We start from the raw sequence: 23179 nt of genomic DNA on the forward strand, positions 1-23179 counted from the left end.
GTCTAATGCAGAATCAATTCCAAAATGTTTGATGCGCTCATTTTTTTTTTTTTATTTATTAAAGAGTTAGGGTCACATGTCCAATAGTGACCCCTCCCTAATTTTATTAATAAACTCTCACTTTTGGCGGATGAATACCATAGATTACAATAAACTCATTATTTTCCCAAAAAACTTTACAATGTATTAAATACAACAACAACAAAAAATCAATTAAAGCCTATGAATACGATTATGCACCTCCACAATAGGAATCTGACAACACTGAAGAATATTAACATGTGCAATATTTAATTTTTTCTTTTTCCTCATTTTTATAGATATGTTCCTGAACCAAAACAAGATTTGTTCCCAACATGCTTGGATCAACATCTTTCTATTCTCCATGCGTAACCTACACCGACGAAACCAAAAGCATCCATATAACAAACACAGGCGTGATGCCTCTTAGATGATCTAGCTGCGAAGTCCTTCTACCTCTAGAAACCCAATTCCACAACCTTTCTCTCCAGCTTTGCTGCTGTTCAAATTCAACCTCCAACATATCCGAAGCCTTTTTCCACATCGTCAACGCAAAATCCCCCTCTCCCAATACGTGATCCATCGTTTCAATCTTTGGCTGGTCACAACATACAGACGCCGAGCATAAAGAGATGCCCAGGTATTGAATATTGGTATCTACACTCAAAACCCCTTGTAATCCTTTCCAGCATATAAAAGAAATCCTAAGAGGAATACCAGGATCCCAAACAGCATTTGCCCACCTAACTTTCTCATTTTTTGTTCTGCAATTTTCCCATCCAGCTTTAATAGTGACATTTGAATTATTTGAAGCCTTTCGATAAACCGTATCTTCCAACTCCAGCCTGCCCAACTTCACCTTCAAGCAAACATACCGAGCCTTTTCTCTACCTATCATCTTCGTGAGCCATTCTTCATGCCACTCTGTTCCTGAAATCATCTCCCGCAATATCAATTTTGGATTCTCTACAACTCCTGCCTGCTTGCCCAGAATACCAAGCCCAGACCAATTCTCCCACCAAAACGAAATTTGTGCCTCATTTATACGCCACCCTGATTGCTCTATGACCTCCACAAAACATGATGCCACCGACTTCCATAAAGGAGAGGAATTCCATTTACACATTTCTTGTACTGGTTGATATTTTTTACAATACTTTTCATTCATGAATTTCGCCCATAATGAGCTACCATAGAGTATAGTCCAAGCTAATTTCCATCGGATCACCTTTTGCACCTCCATTAAATCACGATTGTCACAATAGATGGAAGAAAAAATCATTTGAGGGCACCTATAAAAGTTCATATAGTGTCAATCAGAGCACGATACTCATATTTTGTACTAGAGTGGGAGCAACTACAAACTGTTTCTTACTACGCCACGAAATAAGGGAAGTTCCAAAGCATCAAAATAATCAGTGGTAGATCGAAGATCAGTGGGATCACCAGCCCAATAAGCATCAACATAAGCCCAAAGCTCTTGAAATCGAGTTCACTTGACATAACACAATATTCAAAGGATAGAAACATAATGGGTAAAGTAAGGAGCACTAATAAACTAGTCAACCAAATGCACAACATATAAAATATCTAGTTGTGCGACAATTAGATAAATAAGACTACAAACCAATTACATGTGGAGAGTAATATCTCGATGAGGTTCACTAGTGATGTCAAGGAGCTTGACATTAGTCTCAAGAAGACAAAATCTAAGGAGCTTCTGAATCGACAATGGAGTTAAGGCGGAGAGTCAATTTCAAACAAATTTTGTTCAGGTTATGGCTCAAATGGTTAGAAGAAACAAATCAGGTGAAATATTGGAGAAACTATCTTTATGTGCTTGGGGATTATGGTACAGAAGAAATCAATTAATTTATGAGAATAAGCAGTTATCTCTAGAACAAGTTTTGGATCATGCACTCTCAATTTATAATGAGTACAAATCTACAACAGAGGAGCAGGAAAAAAAAAAAGGATTGATGCCTCAATGTAGTTGGAAGCCTCCACCTTCGGGAGTACTGAAGTTAAACATTGATGGTGCTCTATTCCAAGACCAGTGCAAATCAGGTGTAGGTATGGTTCTTCGAGATGAGGCTGGAAGGGTGATCTTCACAGCCAGTAAACCAGAACATGAGATAAGTGATCCTATGGAAATTGAACTCTTGGTTGTATTGATGGGTCTCCATATTTTTTTCCTTCGGGAATCAGTGAGCTTCAAGTGGAGAGTGATTCATTTTTGTTGGTTGAAGAGCTTAATAGAGATCAGGAGTCTATGTTTATTTGGGGAAACTTGGTTCATGAGATTAGGAGAATGTTACAAAGATTTTCAAAGGCTACAGTCCTGCATAGAGGTCAAATGGCCAATGCTGTTGCCCATTGTTTGGCAAGACATTCATGGCATATTAATGATCTAGTGATTTGGTGTGACTCTTTTCCAAAAATTGTTTCACAAGTCATCTGGCATGATACAATGATGTAATCTCTCTTTTCTGATGAATAAAATAGTATGCATTGTTTATATATAGAAAAAAAAAAAGAAGTTAAGGATTAAATTGATGGAAGTGTTAGTGAAAACAGAAAAATAATGGGAAAATGAATAAGAAAAAATTTATAAGACTAGTAAACATTCAATGTTTTAAGAATGTTACATGATGAGAAATTCAAAGATATCTTGTTATGGGATTGCAACAACGATAGCCCATTTGAGAAATGGCATAACAAAGAACGTGGTTTGAGTTTTATACATTCATGTGGAGATAAAGTGACAAAACAAACATACCAAAAAACATGGAGCAAAGAGTTATAACATTCTTCTCTCTTGTGTGGTTTACACGAGAATTTTACAAAAGTCAAAGAACGGGTACTCACCTTAAACTTTTCTTTTCTTTTTCTAGCACGACAAGTATAAAAGATTCTGCAAATAAAAATAAGACATGCATCAAAATTAAAAGAGAGTGTGCAACAACAATTATTAAAAACTTAAATACAAAATCATGAAATTTCAAATTACAAAAAGTGTGCCTAGGCTTCTGTCGCATTTCCCTTGGCCAACTCATGTCCTGTAGCTTCATATTCACTTTAAACCTAGGATATTCACACATTGAAACAAAATGAGTTGAATACTCACTAAACATTACTTCATACTGTAAACTTATGAACATAGATTGTTCAATTAGATCTCTTCATTGGCATTCACATTCTATCACATTCTTCACTAAATAAATCATTTCTTTATAAAAGAGCATTCAATCCTTCATCATTCATTTATATACACTTCTCTACTATCACTTTCATTGGTTAGTACCATACTGTTATGTCCCATGTGTTAGAGGTACCAGTCCTTGTGACTACAGTTCCACAGATTGCCAGATGAAAACCAGTGCATCGAGATGGCCGTCATCATCAAGTGCACCTTGTGAGTCATCCCGTTGTTGCAATCTACCCATTTATTTGGTACCAAAACTTCATAACATTCATTTGGCCCCTCATATATGTCTTCATGAATTCATTCTTTTGTTTCATTTAAATCATTTTTTTAAACTTTCATTTCATCATTCATTTCACTAACTACATAGTATTAACACATAAACACGAGATAACATTCAAAATGGGCTATCAAAGGAATGTCAATACGTAAATACCATTATAGCGTTAGTACGTATCCCATGGCTTTCTAAAACCATCTTTTCATTTCTAAGGAAACATTTTCATTTTCATTTTTTCAATTACAAAATTATAGAACTAGGGCATGAACATAATACTTACTTAGAACTCCATGCCATTAATTACTTATAATGAAACTACCATTGACATATTAAACCTTCTCTGCCACGTAGTCTTTATCATTCATAAACTCTTCATTTAAATTTTCTACACTTAGCTTTTGCCATCATCCAATTAACCCTCCAAGCATTCAAGAAATCCAAACCTTAACTTCAGGGCTTGTGGCATCCTTCATTAAATACATCCTTATAACATCCATGGCTTTATTACTTACACCAATAGGTGCTCGCTTCATTTGTTTTCACAGATGAGATGGGATGAGTTGAGATAAAAATTAAAAGTTGAATAAAATATTGTTAGAATATATTTTTTAATATTATTTTTGTTTTAAGATTTGAAAAAGTTCAATTTTTTACTTTATTTTACATAGAAATTTGGAAAAGTTATAATGATTAAATGAGATGAGTTGAGATGGGTTATGAAAACAAACGACACCTAAACACACCATTACAACACTTTTGCAAACCATGGTTCATAACCTTGAAACATAGGTTCTAGCACATAAATCTCAATAAGGAATCAGAGACTTAACTTGCATAACTAATCCATAGACTTGCCATTTTTTCTAAACAAACTTCATGCTCCGTTCACTACATACTCTTAACTTCAGAGCCATAATCAAGGAGTCCTTAAAGTGACACATTTCCAACTTATTACATCCAATCCATGGCTTTACACATCCCTTGCATCTTCTCAATACAACTCTATTTAATATCTAATTCTCAAAGTAAGCCTCCAAATGAGCATCCATGCTTCACTTTATAGGTCATTACAAAGATCCAAAAACTTCATCATTCCATCCAAATGCCCATTTTAGATTTAAAACATCAATCCAAGCTACACGATTTAATTCAAACTCAATGTAAAAAGCCCTTCCTCCATTCCTACACAAAAGTTAGCCCAAAAATACTACACAATACATATTCATTCAAGTTCCATTCACTATTCATATTCTATTACATAACAAAATTCAAGACCTTCCATTGAACAAACATAAATGTACATTACATGAAACATCATATATAACTTCAAACTAACTTTAATCACTAAACATCATATATATACATTACATGAAAACAGTTTCCAAACAAGAGATAATCTGTCCAACTAGTATGCTTCATTATCTCATAAAACATCAATCGATAAGCCATAAAACTAAACACAATCTGTCTAAAACGTGCAATACATACTTACTACACCACCTCCTTTAATACTCATTCACATTCAACAAGTAATTGATTACATTCCTTGTAATATAAACAAAGAAAAAGAGAAGGAAATGGTACCATGAGGGAGAAGGCTGGAGAATAGTCTATCCAAGCCAAAACCAAGAAAGGGAAAATGAGAGAACTTGAGCTAGTGGCGTCTTAAAGAAATAGAGATATTGCATGAAACTTATGATTACCGTGAGTTTAGAGAAGCTAAAAAAGCAATGATGCGAGGCTGTAGTAAAGACTACCTTTCCTCTTGCTTGAGTGTGAAGGATGAAACCAAATGAAAGACATGAAGTAGAGAAACTAAAAAGAAGTGATGAGAGGGAACCGAGAGGATTGTAGCACCTAGTGTTGTTCTTGTTGCTGACTCTTGGTGGTTATTGGCTTTTTTGTACAGGAGAGACTTAGGTGATGTATTCCATGGACTAAGGGTTCAATGGTGGAAACTAGAGTAGGAAGAGGTGGTAGTTTTGCTAGTGAATTACTAGGTTTGGTTTCCTCTATTATTGGTTGTTGAAATGTTGATTTCATCTTTTCCATTGTGGTGTTGCTACCACTTGGTCTTCCCTTGAATTGCTACTAGCCACCAATAGAGGAAGAGAGAGAAAAGTTGAAGCAAAACTGGGAGAAAGTTGAAACTTGTTGCTGCTGTGAGCCATGGTGTTGTTGTTGTTGTTTTTGTCTAGTTGCAACTGCTGCTTGGTACTTCAATTTCTGTTACTTGGGCTTTTATGATGGACCTTGGGTGGTGCACCAGTTGTAGCTTGATGGAGGAAAAGATCTGAGAGAGAGAGTTGAGAATAAGTGTGAAACTGAGGAGAAATTTGAAAGTACTTGTTACACATTTTTCATTTCGCAAGAAAAAGAGAATCCAACTTATTATAATATAATTCGATTGTATGCTAAATCACATACAACTCGTGATGGTGTGTGGAGCAACTCCAAAATAGAAGCAAATTATTAAAGTCTAATTCATTTTTATTGTCTAATTTAATATTTATGTTAGAATAAATATAGATAGAAGTCACTATTAGAAGCATCTATTTTGCACACATGATGTGGCATCATCTAGACCACACATCTCCCCAAGTGAGTGTTGGGAACAATCAACTAGAAGTAGCCACGCAGTGAGTACAAAGTATGCACTGCTATAGTGGCTTCTCTCTAGCATTACTCTATGTTATTACTACCTTTAATGATTATTTTGGTAGGACAAGATGGTCATACTTCAGCACGATAGTGCGTCTAACGAATCCTCTACCAATGATTTTTGAGACAATTTCTCAGGTTCCTAGACCCCGTTCTAGATATTTAACAGGTTTAGAATTTTGTGTTTAGCCTTGATCCTCATCCTCATCATCTTCTAAAAGAAGACTAAATAACACATCTCGGGAGTACTTAAAAGAAGTAAGGCGCAAGATTGAGTAACTGAGGTCAAAGAAATGAGAGTTGGAGGATCAATTATCAAATCAAGTGGCAAGTATGGAGGTGCGCTTAAGACAACAACAAGAAGAAGACTTGTGGGGGGAGATGGAAATTCAAGGCCAACAAATGTTCGAGCATATAAAGTTAATGATGTCACAACAACTTATGCCACCAACAACTTAGAATTTGTTGTTGTAAGTTGCCATTTATGCAATTATTGTACTAAGTTTTCAATGTGTTTTAAGGCAGCATTTAAGCAATGTGATTTCTTATAATTGAAAATGGTTTTGTTATTTTAAATTCATTTTTTATTTCCAGTATCCTTGATTAGTGTTCGAACAATAACATATTTATGAATTAACAATTGAACAAATTTATTCCCAACCATTCGAATGAACAAAATAAACCATTCAAATGAAAATGAAGCCATCACTAGTGTTCGAACAAATTACTACTAAGTTTGAACACCTTGATGCTATGAGCATTCGAACGTAAAGATCTCATTCAAGCCAAACACATTAACATTTAAAGAGATTATATCTATTCGAACAAGAACTCAAACGTTCAAACATGATTGTTTGGTTCTAGCATTCAAACGTCATAGTTTCATTCGAACTATGCACATGAACATTCAAACAGATTATATCTATTCGAACAACTCAAATCTTTGAACATGATTATCTAGTTTGAATGCCTATCACATTCGAACAAAAGCCATCAAATTCATGTCATTTGAATAAACTTTCTGACCTGACTGAACATTAGAATAAGTGTTCGAACAAAGAGCTTCTGTTCGAACAAGATTTAGGAATGAAAATGGTTCATCCATTCAAATGGGTCGGCACGATTTTTTCCTAAAAAAGCTTTTGGTAAGAAAATTCTTGTCCCAAAAAATGTTCTCTTGTAGGGAAAGGAGCTTGCTCCGTTACTAGTGGAGATTAGTTTTTACAATATTGTTTTTCTAAACAAGAATATGTAATTTTTCTTAGCTACAGTGAACTTGGAGAAAATATTTAACTTGCTTATGGTTTGGGTTCTATGGTTAAGTGTTACGATGTTTTACGCAGTGTTTTAATTAAGTGCATGTTTGGGATTGCGATGAAAAATATAGCTTATAATTTTAGAGCTTATAACTTATCGCTTAAGTAATTAGTTCTACTATTAAAACGTTATTTACTTTTTGGTAACCATACGTTTAAATAACTTTCAAACACGTTATATTTGTTTGGAAACAAATTAAAAATGTACTTTTAGAGATAGAAATGACGATTATTTGATTCTTTAAGATTATGATCATATCCTTTAAAGTTTGAAAATTGTAATTATTGAAAGTTGTATGGGTATTTTCGTCCATTGACGGTCTTTTCAAAATTCGAATTACGTTCCTCATTATCCGAAAAAACGCGTTTGAGAAAAAATATCAAAATATACTTTTTGACTTATTTAAAATTAAAAGTACTTTAATATTTTACACCCAAACAACTTAATTTTTCTATGAAAGAGTTTTTAAGGTTATTTAAGTACTTTTTAAGACTCCTAACACAACCCCAACAGACCCTAAGTTACTTTAAAGTGCTAATTGTTTATAGATTTCTTAAATATATGTGAATAGTTTTAGAAAGAAGAATTTTTACTTGAAGATGTTTAGAAGTTTTTATAAATGGTGTAAATTACTATATAGGTTTTAAGTGATATTGTTGTCGTGTCAAGTTGTAATTGGAGTATCCAGGTAATTGGGTTTAATTAATCTGGTATTTTTAATAAAAGTTTATGTACACTATATTTTTTGAAACAAGTTATGAAATTTTATGGCTCAAAGCACTTATCTGCATTGCATAATAATTTGTTGGAAAATCTCATGATACAATAGTATTACATGAAATGTGTGACTTGAGTCTAAAACAAATTAATGGTTTAATAGAAGCACCAAGAAGTGGCTTGCACGCCTACCCTAGAAGAATTGCCACTTGTCAACTTACTAGAAACATTCTAGATGAATCAAGAGGCAAAAGGAACCTAGGAAGACTAAGGGATTTTCGGCTAGCCCATCTTCCCACACGCCTAGACCCTTGTCTTGCCCAAAATTTGAGTTCCAAGGTAGATTTCTTGGGAAGGAAAGTCTAGGGAAATGAAATAGAGCTTTTCTAGGAAATCTGCATGGGAAACCAAAGGAAGGTACAAAGGATTTCAAATTTGGTAAGTTTTTGCCAGGTGTCAAGCATGCACTAAGCTTCTAGAAGAATAGATGAAGGGACTTTTTGTAATAAGGACAAATATGCCCTTAGGGTTTCGGCTAGCACACTCCCAAGCACCCATTCACTTGCCGTTTGTCACTTAGATTATTTTGGACCAATGGCACGTGAAAGGTCACCTAGGGAATGAGCACGAGGAAGATGAAGCATCAACTTGGGAAAAGAAGAATAAGTGGACAGCTAGGGTTATGGCATGCGCCCAATGCCACTTGTCATCCATGCCAAATGTTACTTGTTGGAAAAAGGAAGAGGCATGAGATGTTTTACCAAACTACCCTTGAAGAAATATTCACTTGCTTAAGGAAAGGAAGGGCATAAAGGGGAAAGAATGGAATTTCGGCCAAGGAAGGAGAAACCCTACACGCCGCCCCCAAGATGTCCCTTCCTAATCCAATCCAAGTGGGGAATTCTAAGAGGCATTTTCAGCAAAAGAGAAAAGGGAAGAAGAAACCTATACCACTTGTCATCCATGCAAAGATTTTGGAAGTGATTATGCCCAAAGAATAATGCGGTAGGTGTAGCACAGCTTTGGGGTGTCGATTCCACAGATAAACAAATTAAAAGAGTTGTAGAAGAAACAAAAAAACTAAAGAAATATATTAAATGATTAATAGAGAATAAAGATAATTTTAAATGCAAATTAAAGTGAAGCAAAGTGACTAACAAAAAAAGTACTCAAGTTTGACAAACAGTAAAGCGTCGGAAGGTATTTTAATTATTCTTAATTCATTGAATAACTCAATTGAGAATGCAATTCCCAAAATTTCCAATCGGAAGGTATAGCTTTATAAACCAAGATTATTATTATTATTTTTTTTTTATAGAAGAGCCGAAGCCACCTGTCCATGAGTGACCCCGTCCCAAATTTTATTAATAACCCTCACTTGTGGCGGAGGAATACCGTGGTTACAGACCGACACCTAGTATTACAAACAATGTTACCAGATGTCAAAATTACAAAACAAAATTACAAACCTACTAAAAACGGACAAACATTACACAAGAACAAGACACTAACGATAATGTAAAGAAGGCAAACCCAAATTATCCAAACGGATTAAACCACGAAGCACCCTAGGCACCTCCCTAACAAATCTCCACTCTGAATTAAGACCCAATGCACCACTCCGAGCCAACCAATCCGCAACTTTATTTCCCTCTCTATAAACATGACGAACAACGCACACCATAGAATCCATGAGGGACAACGTATCTTCCCAAAAATCTTCTAAATACCACACACCACACCTTCTCCTATGCCACCACGAAATCACCACTTGCGAATCTAATTCAATTTCCACAAAATTAATCCCCAACTCCTTACATGCTTTGAGCCCCTGAAGAACAGCTAACAACTCCGCTCTATTACTTGTACCGATCCCAATAGAAGAATTAAAAGCATAAACCATAAGACCACGATCATTCCTAATGATACCGCCCACCCCTGAACAACCAGGATTACCCATACTACTCCCATCTGTATTCAATTTAAACCACCCATGAGCTGGCTTTTGCCAAGCCACTGGTTGTACATGCTTTCTAATAGGAACCAAAACAGGAATATTCAATGACTGTAAAACCTGTAAATCATGTCTGGAACAATTACTAACATTTTTCATATCTCGAACTACAACTCCCATCCATCTACTAATAGAAAGCCGAACCGAAAAAATAGACTGGAACCTTCCCTCCATACGTGCAGCACAACGTCTAGTCCAAAGGTGCCAAGTAATAATAGACGGTAAAATCCCCACTATTAATCCCAGTTGAGAATTAAAAGATGCCCTTCGAAACCAAATTTGAACCGTCTCCCTCCAAGTACGACCAATAGGAATACCAAAAATAGATCCATAGAAGTGCCATATAGCTGATGCAAATTCCCCTGTAAGTAACACATGATCTTGATCTTCATAATTACCTTCATCACAACAATCACAACGAGAAACAATCTGGATCCCAATGCGCCGAAGACGATCATCAACACTTAATGCCATGAACCACACCTTCCACATTAAAACCGAAACTTTAAGTGGAAGTAATTTATGCCATACCCAAGGATGCCACTCCATACTAGAACCTTGAACCCGAATATAATCCCAAGCGGATTTAGTCGAAAAATTCCCATTGTCATTCTTCATCCAGATCAATACATCAGATCCTCCCTTACACCCAGCCAAAGCCTCAATAATACTCTCCACCTTATCCTGACCAACTAACGTACTCAAAAACTCCACATCCCAACTATTGGACAACTTACACTCTTTAACTTGCAACATCGGATTACCCACTATCTGTAACTCATCAATTAGAGGACCCTCATCTCTCCATTTATCATACCAAAATAAAATATTACCATCTCGAACTCTCCATTTAGAATTATTAAAAACACTCGGAATACTTTTGACAATCATTTTCCAAAACCTCGTACCTTTTCTCATATCAATAAGACACCAACTCGAATTTCCCACATATTTTCCTTTAAAGAAACTAGCCCACAAAGATTCTCCTTTCAAAAGATTCCAAGCAAACCTCATATGCAACGCTCTTTGAATATCTCCCAAATTCCGCAAACCAAGACCACCCTCCTCTATTGGCTTACAAATATTCTCCCAAGCCACCCACTTTTTTTTTCCTTTACCATTAATCTCACCCCAAAAAAATGTGCTCAACAGTCGATTTAAAATTTTAATAATAGAATGAGGAACCTGTAAAACTGCAAAAATATGTAAAGCCATACTAGACAGCACATGACGAAGTAAAATTAAGCGCCCACCCGCAGATAATAATTTCATTTTCCAACCACTGATTTTATTCCAGACTTTGTTAATCATCTTCTCTAGATGCTCATGCTTAAGACGCCCTAAAACAATCGGAACCCCAAGGTATTTAAAAGGAAACAAACCTTCAGAGAACCCTGTCAGCCTTTTAAGATCTCTCTTTCTTGCTAACGAAATTTTAGGAGAATAAAATATAGCCGTCTTTTCTTTACTAATTTGCTGACCTGTCCATTTTTCATATTTTTCAAAAACCACCAAAAGTTCCTTAACCGATTTCTTACCCCCATTCAGAAAAATAACAATATCATCAGCATACATAAGATGAGAAATATGAGGAGTACCTCTAGCTTGGGAAAATTTTCCAATCTTGTTCCCATCAAAGCTTTGTTTCAAAAGTCTAGAAAGTACTTCTTGAAGAATAATAAAAAGGTAAGGCGAGAGAGGATCCCCTTGGCGCAAACCCCGCCTCCCTTGAAAGAAACCTTTCGTCGTACCATTAAGCATCACAGAATACCACACATTCGAAATACAAGCACTAATCAGAGCACAAAAGGAAGAAGGAAAGCCAAAACACCTCAAAACCTCAAGCAAAAATTGCCACTCCACCCGATCATATGCTTTAGCCATATCAACTTTAATCATAATATTACCACCATGTGACGTCCTCTTCAGAGAGTGAACCATTTCCTGGGTAAGACTGATATTCTCAAAAATACTTCGCCCAGGTATAAACGCACCTTGTTCAAGAGAAATCATTTTGGGAAGGAAACCTGTCATGCGATTCACAATAATTTTTGAACAAATTTTATAGAAAACTGAACAAAGGCTAATTGGCCTAAATTTATCAAACCCCGACGGCACATCTACCTTCGGGATAAGCACAATATAAGAAGCCGAATAAAATCTCGGAAGGCGTTTTGATAGAAAAAATTCTGAAATGGCTTCTAAAACATCCACTTTAACCACCTCCCAGCAACTCATAAAAAAACCCGCGCCAAAACCATCTGGACCCGGAGAACTATTAATAGGAATAGTTGATAGAGCCTCTTTCACTTCAACCAACGAAGGGATCCCACAAAGCCGGACACAATCCTCATCATTAATAACCGATGAAATTAAACTAGATAAATCAGGCACCTCCCTAACCGGATTAGATCTTTGAAGAAAATCAGAAAAATAATCAACAGCTCCAAGATGAATTGCTTCCGGAGAATTAAACTCCAACCCATTCGAGGTTCTTAACTGATGAATTTTCCTATGCTTTTTATTAGATAACCACACATGAAAAAATTTTGTATTCCTATCACCACCCATTCTCCACTTAATTTTAGCCATTTGTGCCAATCTAATATTCTCCCTAATCCTCCAAGAAGACAACTCATTAGAAGTCCTTACTAATTCCCTTTCAATATCATCATCCCAACCTCTCTGCAACAAATTTTCCAGATTCTCAATCTTATCTTCAAGAATAGCAATCTGAGTATTAGTTCTCCCAAATACACTCTTGTTCCATACACGCAACGCCACCTTAAGTTTTTTAAGTTTAGTGGCTAATTTAAACAGCCCCGAACCAATAACCGATTCATACCAAACCTTTTGAACAAGAGTCATAAAATCCGGATGCTCAACCCACATTTGCTGAAAACGAAATGGAGGTGGACCATAAGAGAAAGGATCACTTAAAAATTCTATAACCATAGGACAATGGTCCGATGTAGTCCTAGGAAGATACAAACAATGAGCAGTCGGAAAAAGAGAAAGAAAATTTGCATCAAGTAAAACTCTATCCAGCTTTGCCCAAGCTCTAGATAAACCTTGCTGACCATTACACCATGTAAACTTACCACCTTGTGAATTCATTTCCAACAACCCACCCTGATGAATCCATTTATTAAACTCATCAATTGCAACTCTATTCCTCGGACGCCCACCACACCTCTCAATATCCGACCGAATTACATTGAAATCCCCAGCAAAGAAACACGGCTCCCCACCCATTCTATCCAAATTCAACTCCTCCCAAAGCAGCTGTCGTTCAAGCCTATTACACTTTGCATAAATAAAATTACCCAAGAAATGATTACTTCCTTCGGTAATGCATAATGATACAAACTGCGAACTCATGCGAACCACCTGCACATCCAATTCATTTTTCCAAAACACCCAGATTTTACCACCATCAGTCTCATTTGATATCGCCTCATCAAATTTCAATAACCGCATGAAACTATGGATTTTAACCACACTCTGAAAAGGTTCCAGCAACACTATCAATTTTGGCTTATATTTAGACAGCATTTTTTGTAATCGTCTCTTAGAGGTACCTAAACCTCTTACATTCCAAACTAAAATTGATCCAATCATTGAGAAAACTTTTGTGTTCTAGTGATCACCCGCCTAGAACTACGGATCTTCTCAAACTGCCTCTTTTGATATTTACGCTTAACAACTTCATCTTCAGCAGCCGAGTGATATTCCTTCTCCTGCAAAAAAACTTCCGCACATTTCTCAGGCTCCGGATCAGACATCGAGCCATCTTCCAGACATACCTCTTCCGCAGGTCCATCATATACTTCTTTTTCTGCAGAACTAGGAATAACTTCTCCCTCCCTCATATCTGTTTCTAATTCTGTTTCCGTCAAACGGTTCGCACAAGCCAAATGTCCGTTCATAATTCTTGGAATCATCTCTTCCGCAATTTCCGGAATCTCAAGATTATCCTCTTGATCCTTTTCCGGTTCCAACTCCAAATGATCAAGATTATCCGTTTGAACAACTAACACCCGATCCTCCTCAGCTGGTTCTTTTGACTCAACCTCTGTATGTTCAAGAACTGGAATATTAGTAGTTTCAAGAACTGGAATATTATTCTTATCCGTCGGCTCCTCCACGATCGGATCTTTTTGCCGAACCCACACATTACTTCCTACATTTTTTTTCCCAGCACGGCAAGTCTTTAAATTATGTCCCTGTATATGGCATTTAGAACAGAACGCTGGCAACGTTTCATAAACAATTTCTTGCTTTCTGCTAGTTCCCAAACCAGGCATTCCAATCCAAAAAGAAAGTAACGGTGTCTTAGCAACATCCATTTCAACACAGATGCGAGCACCATCAGTCCGAGTAACACAACGAGTAGAGTTATCACTTCTAATAAATCTACCAATAGGTGCAGTAAGAATTTTAAGGAAAGATTCATGATAGTAATTTGGAGGCAAACCTGGAAGTACAATCCACACCGGAACAAGCGAAGGTTCTTCTTCTTCTTTAAATTCTGGAGTCCAGTGGAATGGACGGTAAGGAATTCCATCGATATCATTGACTTCACGAGACAGAGCCTTATTGCAATCCTCTTCTGAAATCATTCGAATAAAAACATTCCGAGGATGCCGCATGTTGGAGACGACTGGAACTCCATCAAGATTCCATCGCTTATGAATGAAGGCCCGAATGGCATCCAATGATGGTCTGTTTCTCAGAAACTTCAATACGATGGAATACCGAAAAGGTTCGGCAGAACGTTGGACTTCTTCCTTAGAGAACTGGAAAAAAATTTATCCATCCTTAGACTTCGGCAGACGAAAAGCCACAGACATATCTGGAAGAGGTTGAGGAACCACCGATACTAGATCCACGAAGGGACGCCGACCTCCGTTGATAGCAGCAGCAGCCATTACGTGCGTCAAACGAAGCAAGAAAAAACTTTCAAGGAGAAAGCCATTCTTGGAGCGTTCTTGGAGCCATTCTTGGAGTCAAAAGTTATTCTTGGAGCTCTTAATTAAATGTTATAATAAACCAAGATTAAACCAAATGTAACCCTTTGAAAAATCACTCGCCACTTTTAAAATACGTAAATTATTATCACTACTAAGAAACCAATGACGACAATATACTCAGGAAGCGATATTGTAGGAATTAATTATATCAATATAGATAAATAATTGATCCAAACATAATTAAAGAGCTAATCCATTCAATAGAAAATGCATGACTGAATCCATAAACAGAATAAATTCTATGATTATTTGGAGAAGAAAACATCAACAATGAATTGAGAATGATAAAACAAAAGAATTTTAGTAATTGAAAATCAAATACATAAATAAAAAATAAATTAAAGTTACCATATAATGTGCAAGTTCATCCCCAACCCTACTTAAGAATTTAGTTACCCATAAATATAATGGACAATAAAAATCTCAAGAAGTGACGCTCTGCTAGGGCTTTAACTTTTTCTCTCGTAAACCTCTCTCGTTCTCTGCATGGCGGCCGTTGATGGCCAGCCTTCCATGGCTGGTCCTCCTCGGTCGTTCGCTAATTTATTCTCAACAGCTCCCCAACCACTGCCAGAGGTGGTTGTTCCGTTTAGGCAACCAAAATACATGGAAGGTGAAGTCTTCTTCTCCTTCTCATCGGAGGAAATTCTCAAAACTGCCGAACCTTTTCTGTTCTCCATGGTTGTAAAATTCTTACGACAGAGACCCTCTCTCGATGGCATCCGTGCCTTCATCCGAAACCGTTGGGGTCTGTCTTCAATGCCCGTAGTCTCAGCCATGCAACGCCCTAGAAATATTTTCATTCGCATGACCAATGAAGCTGACCTTCATAAGGCCTTGTCAAGGGAGTCGTGTGATATAGAGGGCGTTCCTTACCGTCCCTTTGCTTGGTCCCCCGAGTTTGATGAAGACCTGGAACCGCCGTCTATTCCTGTTTGGGTTTTCTTGCCTGGCCTTCCACCAAACTTTTACCATTCCTCTTTACTCAAGATGCTTACGGCACAGATAGGAAGATATATCCGTTGCGATAATCCTACGACATGTGCCACTCGCACAGATGGGGCTCAGGTGTGCTTAGAGATTGATGCCTCTAAGGAGCAAATCTCACATTTTTGGATTGGTATTCCTAGGATGCCAAGAAGCCGTAGGCAGGAGATCATTTACGAGACTTTGCCGGCTTATTGCTTGAAGTGTCGCTGCCAAGGCCACAATCACAAGACCTGTCGGTATGGAAGAGACCAGCAACCAAAGGAAAAAGGAGGAAAGATTTGGGTGAAGAAATCTGAACAATTGAAGACTAAGGGGGAGAACGTTGATGGTGGCTGTCCGAATGCAGTTTTTGTGTCAAATTCTGAAGCAGAGAACACTCTAGTGCCGTTTGTTGGCGTGGTGATATCTGAACAACGAGAACCCAGTAAAGAAGAACCACGGATTGTCGAGCAGGCGCATGTGGTCTCTGAGGAGCATTTGATGGAGGTTGGTCCTGATTTGGTTGGTGAGAATATGGCTGCGAGCACTCATGAGGTTATCCCGAAAGCTGTGAATGTAGTTGATCTTCCGTTGGACAGCTTTGCCGAATAAGGTGTTGCGGATCAAGGAACCATGTGTATGTCTAAGTCTGGGTGGCGTGAGGATGCTTTTGGCATGGAGGCTCGTGTTGAGGTCCTCTATGAAGGTAAGCAGCCTATTACAGTGGTGCATGGTGAAAATGGGCCTAGCCTTCCTTTTGAACCGATTATAATTGAGGAGCTTAACGTAGAAGGTGATGAAGATTTGGCCCATGATGGGTGTGCCCTTGCCCAGTACGGTAGTGACCCAGATTGTGCGGACGTTGCACGTGAGAAAACTTGCATCGATGGTTTTATTTGTTCTGACTCTGATTCAGACGGGGTCTTGGAACATTTATCAAAGGAAAATCTTGTGGTCTTGGACTCGGATACTCAGTTGGGAAAGAAATGTCAAGGGAAAGGAATTAAATTAAGAGGTTCTTCCAGGGTTGTTAGCAAGCCCTCCCGTCTTAATTTATGAATATTTCTTTCTTGTATTGGAATGCTCGGGGTGTGGGGACGTCGAGACAGCGCCTTAAAAAACTAGTATCGAAGTTCCATCCTAAAATCCTTGTTATTGCTGAGCCTATGGTTTGTAAATCCAGGTTAGATATGTGGCGTGATAGATTGCATTTTGATTGTTGTTGTTCTAATGTTGATGAAGGCGGAAAATTATGGATGTTCTGGGCTAAGGATTTAAATCTAGTTGTCGAGTGTATGGGAGATCAATTCTTGACTATTCGTATTTCTAATTTGCATGATTTATGGATTACTTTTGTTTATGCGAAATGCTCCTATTTGGAGCGTCGTAGACTGTGGGATTCGTTGATGGGTGCTAATTTTCATCAATTACCTTGGATGGTGATGGGAGATTTTAACATTATCAGAAATGATTCAGAACGAAGAGGTGGCAGGCCTAGGTTGGCGCTGGCGATGGAGGAGTTTAATGGTTGGGTGGGCACTTGTGGGCTCCTTGATATGCCTTTCCGTGGAAATTCTTTATCTTGGTGTAATGGCCATTCTGGAAGTTCAAGGCATTGGGCGCGCCTTGATCGTTGTTTTTTTAATACAGCGGCCCTTGATACTTTCCCTGATGCTACTATGGAATACCTGGCCCGTACCTCTTCTGATCATGCGCCGATGACGGTCTTGTTGGAGAATCAGTTTGTTCGGTATGGTTATCCTTCCTTTAAATTTCAACAAATGTGGGTTTCTCATGCTCAGTTTTTCAATTGTGTTTTGCACTCTTGGAATAGTGATGTTATTGGGGGGTCATGGTTGTATATGCTTGTTACTAAACTTAAAAGACTTAGAACTGTTTTGAGAATTTGGAACAAGCAAGTTTTTGGTAGAACAGATTCTCACATAGAGGCTCTTGAGGATCGGATAAAGGGTTTGGAGGCAAATTTGCAATCTGAGTTTAATGAAGACGTGGAGGATGATCTCGTTGCCTCCCAGTTAGAGTTATCAGTTTGGATGGATAGGGAAGAAAAACGCTTAGCCCAACAGGCTAAGCAAGGTTGGATTCAGAAGGGTGAAGCTAGTTCTAATTTCTTTCGTGCTATCAGTCGTCGTAATCATAAAGAAGTGAAAGAGATGAAATTAGAGGATGGTTCCATTCTTTCCTCACCAGAGCAGATTCACGAAGGGGCTATTTCTTATTTTTCTCAATTCTTGGAGGCTGGCATTGCTCGTGTTGAGCCGTGCCTGGGAGAATTAGTTCAACCAATTATCTCGCAGTGTGACAATGATTTTATTTCTCATGTTCCTTCATCTCGGGAAGTCTATGATGCTCTTTGCTCCATTCTGAAAGATAGTAGCCCGGGTCCTGATGGTTTTGGGTCGGGCTTCTATCGATCTTGTTGGCATATTGTGGGTACTGATGTTGTTGATGCTGTGGCAGAATTTTTTCGAGGTATGGCTCTTCCACGCTTTTTTAATGCAACTTTTTTGGTTTTAATTCCGAAAGTGGATAATCCGACGAGTTTTGATAAGTTTAGGCCTATTAGCCTGTGTAGTGTGTTCTATAAAATTTGCACTAAAATTTTGGTTAATCGTATCTCCCCTTTGCTTGCTAAAATAATTTCTCCTGAACAAGGAGCCTTCCTTCCGGGTCGTAGCATTTTTGATAATATTAGTGTCACTCAAGAGATGATTCACTCTATTAATAAACCTGCCCATGGTGGGAATGTTGTTTTAAAAATTGACATGGCCAAGGCCAATGATAGTATAGACTGGTATTTTCTTTTGCATGTTCTTAAAGCTTTTGGGTTCTCTGAATTTTTTTGTATGTTGATTCGTCATTGCATCACTAATCCTTGGTTCTCAGTGGTTATGAATGGTGTTCCCAAAGGTTTTTTCAAAGGTGGTCGTGGGTTGCGTCAAGGTCTCCTTATTTATTCATTCTTGTGGAGGAAATTTTTTCAAGGATGATAAAAAATCAGGTTCAAATGGGTAAGATCATTCCGTTTGTTCATCCGAAAGGTACCCCTATTATTTCTCACTTGCTTTATGCAGATGATGTGGTGATTTTTTGTAATGGGGGCAAGGCTTCTTTGAAAGCTATTACTGATGTGTTGAAGACGTATGAACTGTGGTCGGGGCAAGCTGTGAGCAAACACAAATCCTCTATTTTTTTCTCTTCATAGGTTTCTGTTTCTAGACGTCGGGCTCTTCTTCGCTTCACTAGTTTTACGGAAGGAAGTTTTCCTTTCAAATATTTGGGAGTTCCTATTATTTCTGGAGGTCTAAAGATTACTCATTTTGATGATTTGATTGCTAAAGTTCAGTCCAGATTGGAGGGATGGCAAACCAGATTGTTATCCAGTGGTGCGCGATTGATCCTTATTAAACATGTGCTTCAAAGTATTCCTGTGCATAGCCTTTCTATTCTTAAGACGCCCAAAGCTGTGATTGAGAAACTTCAAAGAATCATCAGTACCTTTTTTTGGGGCTTTAAAGATGGTAAAGCTAAGAAAAAATGGCGTTCTTGGGTGGCTCTTTGTAAGCCGGTCACGGAAGGTGGGCTTGGAATTTGTAGCCTGCAAGACGTGCAGTCCTCTCTTCACATGAAGATAGCTTGGAACCTGTTGCAAGGTACTTCTCTTTGGTCCCAGTTTTTTCTTGCTAAATATATTGGTGATAGACATATTTCTATGGTGGATCCAAAGAAAGGGTCTATTTTTTGGAAGATGATATTGAAAAACATTCCTTTAGTGCAAGCTAATTCTAAATGGAAAGTTCGGGAGGGTAAACTCTTTTTTTGGCATGATAATTGGGATGATGATGGCCCTCTTTGCGCTAATACTACGATTTCTGATAAGCCTAATCTTAAATTGGAAGATTGTAAAACTGGGTTGGGTTGGAATATGGAGTTTTTTTCTCAGTTGGTTGGACATCATAAAGCTGAGGAGCTCATTTTGAAGCTGGGTCGGGTTAAAAGTGGGAAGGATATGTTGATTTGGCTCCCTAATGCTGATGGGCATTTCTCTACTAAAAGTGCATAGAATTGTATCCGTATGAGGGGTCCAGAGTTCCCTTGGGCAAAATGGGTATGGCATCCTGCTCTTCCCAAAAAAATGTCGATTACTATGTGGAAGGCCATACATGATTGTCTGCCTGTTGATGACAGAATTTGCAGAATTGGTATTTCTATTGTCTCAAGATGCGATTGTTGTTCCAGTCCGAAATATGAAGATTTTAATCATTGTCTTGCGAGAGGGGAATTTGCTGAAAAAATTTGGCGTCTTTGTTCGGTGGTTCTTGGTGTTCCTTGGAGGGAAGGTGGATCATGGAGACAGAGGGTGGAGTGTTGGTATAGGCGGGCTAAAAATTCTAATCGCCCTGGTCAATTGCTGGGCCTTCTTCCAGCTATCATTACTTGGAGATTCTGGGGTCGTCGTTGTAAGGCTAGGATGGAAGGCTTGATGGATTCGGTCCAACAGGTTTGGTGCTCCATAAAATATTGGGTTTCTTGGATTGCTTTAAAACTCAAGGATGTCAACTTGCTTACTAGGCGCGATGAAGGTATTTTACAATATTTTAATATGCCATTAAATGTCATGAGTAAGGAGTTTATTTTCCCAGTCAAATGGAAGCCTCCCAAGCAAGGTTGGGTAAAACTGAACATAGATGGTTGTTCTCTTGGTAATCCGGGTCCCTCGGGTGCGGGAGGCATCATTCGGGATGATAAAGGTGATTTGCTGTGTGGGTTTGCTGAAGCCACTGGGCATAATTCTAATAATTATGCAGAATTGATGGGTTTACTTCATGGGCTTCGTCACATTGGCTTGTTGGGTATTTCTTCTGTGGAGATTGAACTAGACTCCATGTTAGTGCTTAACTGGTTGAGGAATCAGAGATGTGGCCTGTGGTACATGGAAGATTATTGGGATGAAATCCAGAGCCGTATAGCTGGGCTTAATGTTTCTCTTGTTCACTGCTATAGAGAATGTAACTCGGTTTCTGATGGGTTTGCTAAAATGGAAGCTAAAGGTCAATCTGGCTCTTGGTTTTCTTTATCTGCGCTGCCTGCTCCCATCAGAGGTAATATTCGGCTGGATAGAGGTGGTCTTCCCTATATACGGAAAGCTCGAAGACGTTGCTAGTGGGTTATGGGCACTGGTTTACCTCCAGGTATGTTTTTTTTCTTTGCGCTCTGTTTAATTTTTTCTTACTCTTTGTTTGTGCAGGTTCTTTCCTTGCAGGTTTTGGTTTTGAGTTATTTAGTTTTTTTCTAGCTTTTTGGTCCCAATTGTATTGTGGTTGAGTTTTTATGGTTTTTTTGGAGCCCTGGGTTTTGGTTTATTTTTATTTTTTTATATTTGTAGCCCCCAGGCCTCGGGTTGTAACCACGGTATTCCTCCGCCACAAGTGAGGGTTTATTAATGAAATTGGGACGGGGCTGCTATGTGGGTGGCTTCCGGCTCTTTAGAAAAAAAAAATAAAAATCTCAAGAGAAAAACAAAGCAAACAACGGCCATGAAAATTAATTTTGTCTCCCCCTCTTCAGAACTGAGCCGTCTCCCTTATTTTTCAACCCCAATTTCTCGCTAATGAAATACTTATATAGGGTAGGAAAGAAACCCTAATATCTTTCATATTTCCATATTCAAAATCGCCTAAATTTTAGGACTCATCTTGACAGCCACGTACACACTTCAGGAGTTCAAATTTGGAAATCCTTACTAGATTTAACGTTTTAGCCCTTTAAGATAACTTCTCAACGCATCAAGAATATCATCAATACGATATTTGAGCTGAAAGTTATGATCAAAATACTAAAATATGTACAGGCTGTCTTCTAGTGAATTTCAGATTGACTTTTTCTCTTGATTCGAATTACTCTCAAACTCCATTATTATCCTTATTTGAAGAGTCATATAGCCATTGAAAGTTCTTAGGTTGTTCCAACGTCTTGCTCACTTGAAAGTCCTTTGAATTTGACTGGGTTTGGACTTGCTCTTTTCTAGACTCTAAAATTAAATATAAAAATATGTTCAGGAGTATTCCAAAATAAATAGAAACTCAATTTAAGAACACACATTAATTCCTATTATTTCTATTCACATTTTAGCATTTTAGTCGAATAATAGGATATTTAGAGTGTACTTTCACACACTCATCACACTCCTCAACTTGCTTATTGCTAGTCCCTAACAATTTTCATGCCAGAATAACAAATGAGACCAAAGAAATCATACACAAAGGCCACAAAGTCACACTTTCTAGATTCACGTATCAAAGCAATCTTAGGAATTCAATAACCATATCACAAGCAATCCACCTATAGTAATCCATAGAGTATGTGTGTGTTCCAAACTATATCCATCTAACCAGAAGCCCTGAAACATGTAACATCAAGAACATCTCAAGCGAAAGGTTCAACTCCATAACTCACAAGTAAAAAAGTGTTTCGTGTGAGGATTATCTCTATTGAGTTGACAATGGGTGTACATACACTCTCATGGAGAATTAGGCAATTATGTATAAGCAACAAACAAACATTGATCTTATGATAGGAACACTAACAAATGAGACTTCCACTACTCTTTTCAAGAGTTTACTAAGGATCATAACAGTCAATACAAAAAGTTGTAACGTGGCTTTGGTTTGGGACTATATGAAAAAAATGAAAAATGATTCAAAAACTTCCAAGTACATGCAAATGCAATCTTATTAAATATCTTAGTAGACCACACTTCTCACTTAATGTACTCTCCAACTTTTCAGATCATCAAATAATGTCTCTTTTTTTTTTCTTTTTTTTCTTTTTTTTTAATAATTTGACGAACAATTATGTCACACTGGTATTTTGCTATTTCTACCAAGCCTTGGTATTTTTGCCTTTGAAACCCACTCACTTGAACACCTTGTAACTCATGT

At 37.7% G+C, this 23179-nt stretch overlaps 3 protein-coding genes across 3 annotated transcripts; 2 read left to right on the forward strand and 1 right to left on the reverse strand.

The window, feature by feature from the left end:
- Positions 1-1299: 1299 nt before the first annotated feature.
- LOC118344240 lies at positions 1300-15146 on the reverse strand. The gene is made up of 4 exons (XM_035684378.1): positions 15043-15146; positions 13866-14940; positions 12483-13719; positions 1300-1313 (listed from the first exon to the last, which is right to left on the reverse strand). Exons 1-4 carry the CDS (start codon positions 15144-15146, stop codon positions 1300-1302), a joined length of 2430 nt encoding a protein of 809 aa, XP_035540271.1.
- Positions 15147-16850: 1704 nt separating this feature from the next.
- On the forward strand, positions 16851-20301 carry LOC108994002. Its single transcript, XM_018969072.1, has 5 exons — positions 16851-17232; positions 17460-18710; positions 19125-19181; positions 19313-19404; positions 19444-20301. Exons 1-5 carry the CDS (start codon positions 16851-16853, stop codon positions 20299-20301), a joined length of 2640 nt encoding a protein of 879 aa, XP_018824617.1.
- Positions 20302-20373: 72 nt separating this feature from the next.
- Positions 20374-21402, forward strand: LOC108994001. The gene has a single exon (XM_018969071.1). It carries the CDS (start codon positions 20374-20376, stop codon positions 21400-21402), a length of 1029 nt encoding a protein of 342 aa, XP_018824616.1.
- The last annotated feature ends 1777 nt before the right edge of the window (positions 21403-23179 follow it).

The sequence above is a fragment of the Juglans regia genome, chromosome 13 (assembly GCF_001411555.2).
Source record: "Juglans regia cultivar Chandler chromosome 13, Walnut 2.0, whole genome shotgun sequence".
In the NCBI taxonomy this organism is placed as follows: domain Eukaryota; kingdom Viridiplantae; phylum Streptophyta; class Magnoliopsida; order Fagales; family Juglandaceae; genus Juglans; species Juglans regia.

What these genes read in the sequence shown, in the direction of transcription:
- LOC118344240 (XM_035684378.1), bottom strand. Translation starts at nt 15,146, where the DNA reads ATGGCTGCTGCTGCTATCAACGGAGGTCGGCGTCCCTTCGTGGATCTA. An exon ending in GTGGCTTTTCGTCTGCCGAA is followed by an intron (nt 14,941 to 15,042) that starts GTCTAAGGATGG and finishes TCTGAGAAACAG; the next exon opens with ACCATCATTGGATGCCATTC. An exon ending in AGATCCGTAGTTCTAGGCGG is followed by an intron (nt 13,720 to 13,865) that starts GTGATCACTAGA and finishes GAACCTTTTCAG; the next exon opens with AGTGTGGTTAAAATCCATAG.
- LOC108994002 (XM_018969072.1), top strand. Translation starts at nt 16,851, where the DNA reads ATGTGTATGTCTAAGTCTGGGTGGCGTGAGGATGCTTTTGGCATGGAG. An exon ending in GAAAGGAATTAAATTAAGAG is followed by an intron (nt 17,233 to 17,459) that starts GTTCTTCCAGGG and finishes ATGTTGATGAAG; the next exon opens with GCGGAAAATTATGGATGTTC. An exon ending in AACTGTGGTCGGGGCAAGCT is followed by an intron (nt 19,405 to 19,443) that starts GTGAGCAAACAC and finishes TTCTCTTCATAG; the next exon opens with GTTTCTGTTTCTAGACGTCG.
- LOC108994001 (XM_018969071.1), top strand. Translation starts at nt 20,374, where the DNA reads ATGTCGATTACTATGTGGAAGGCCATACATGATTGTCTGCCTGTTGAT.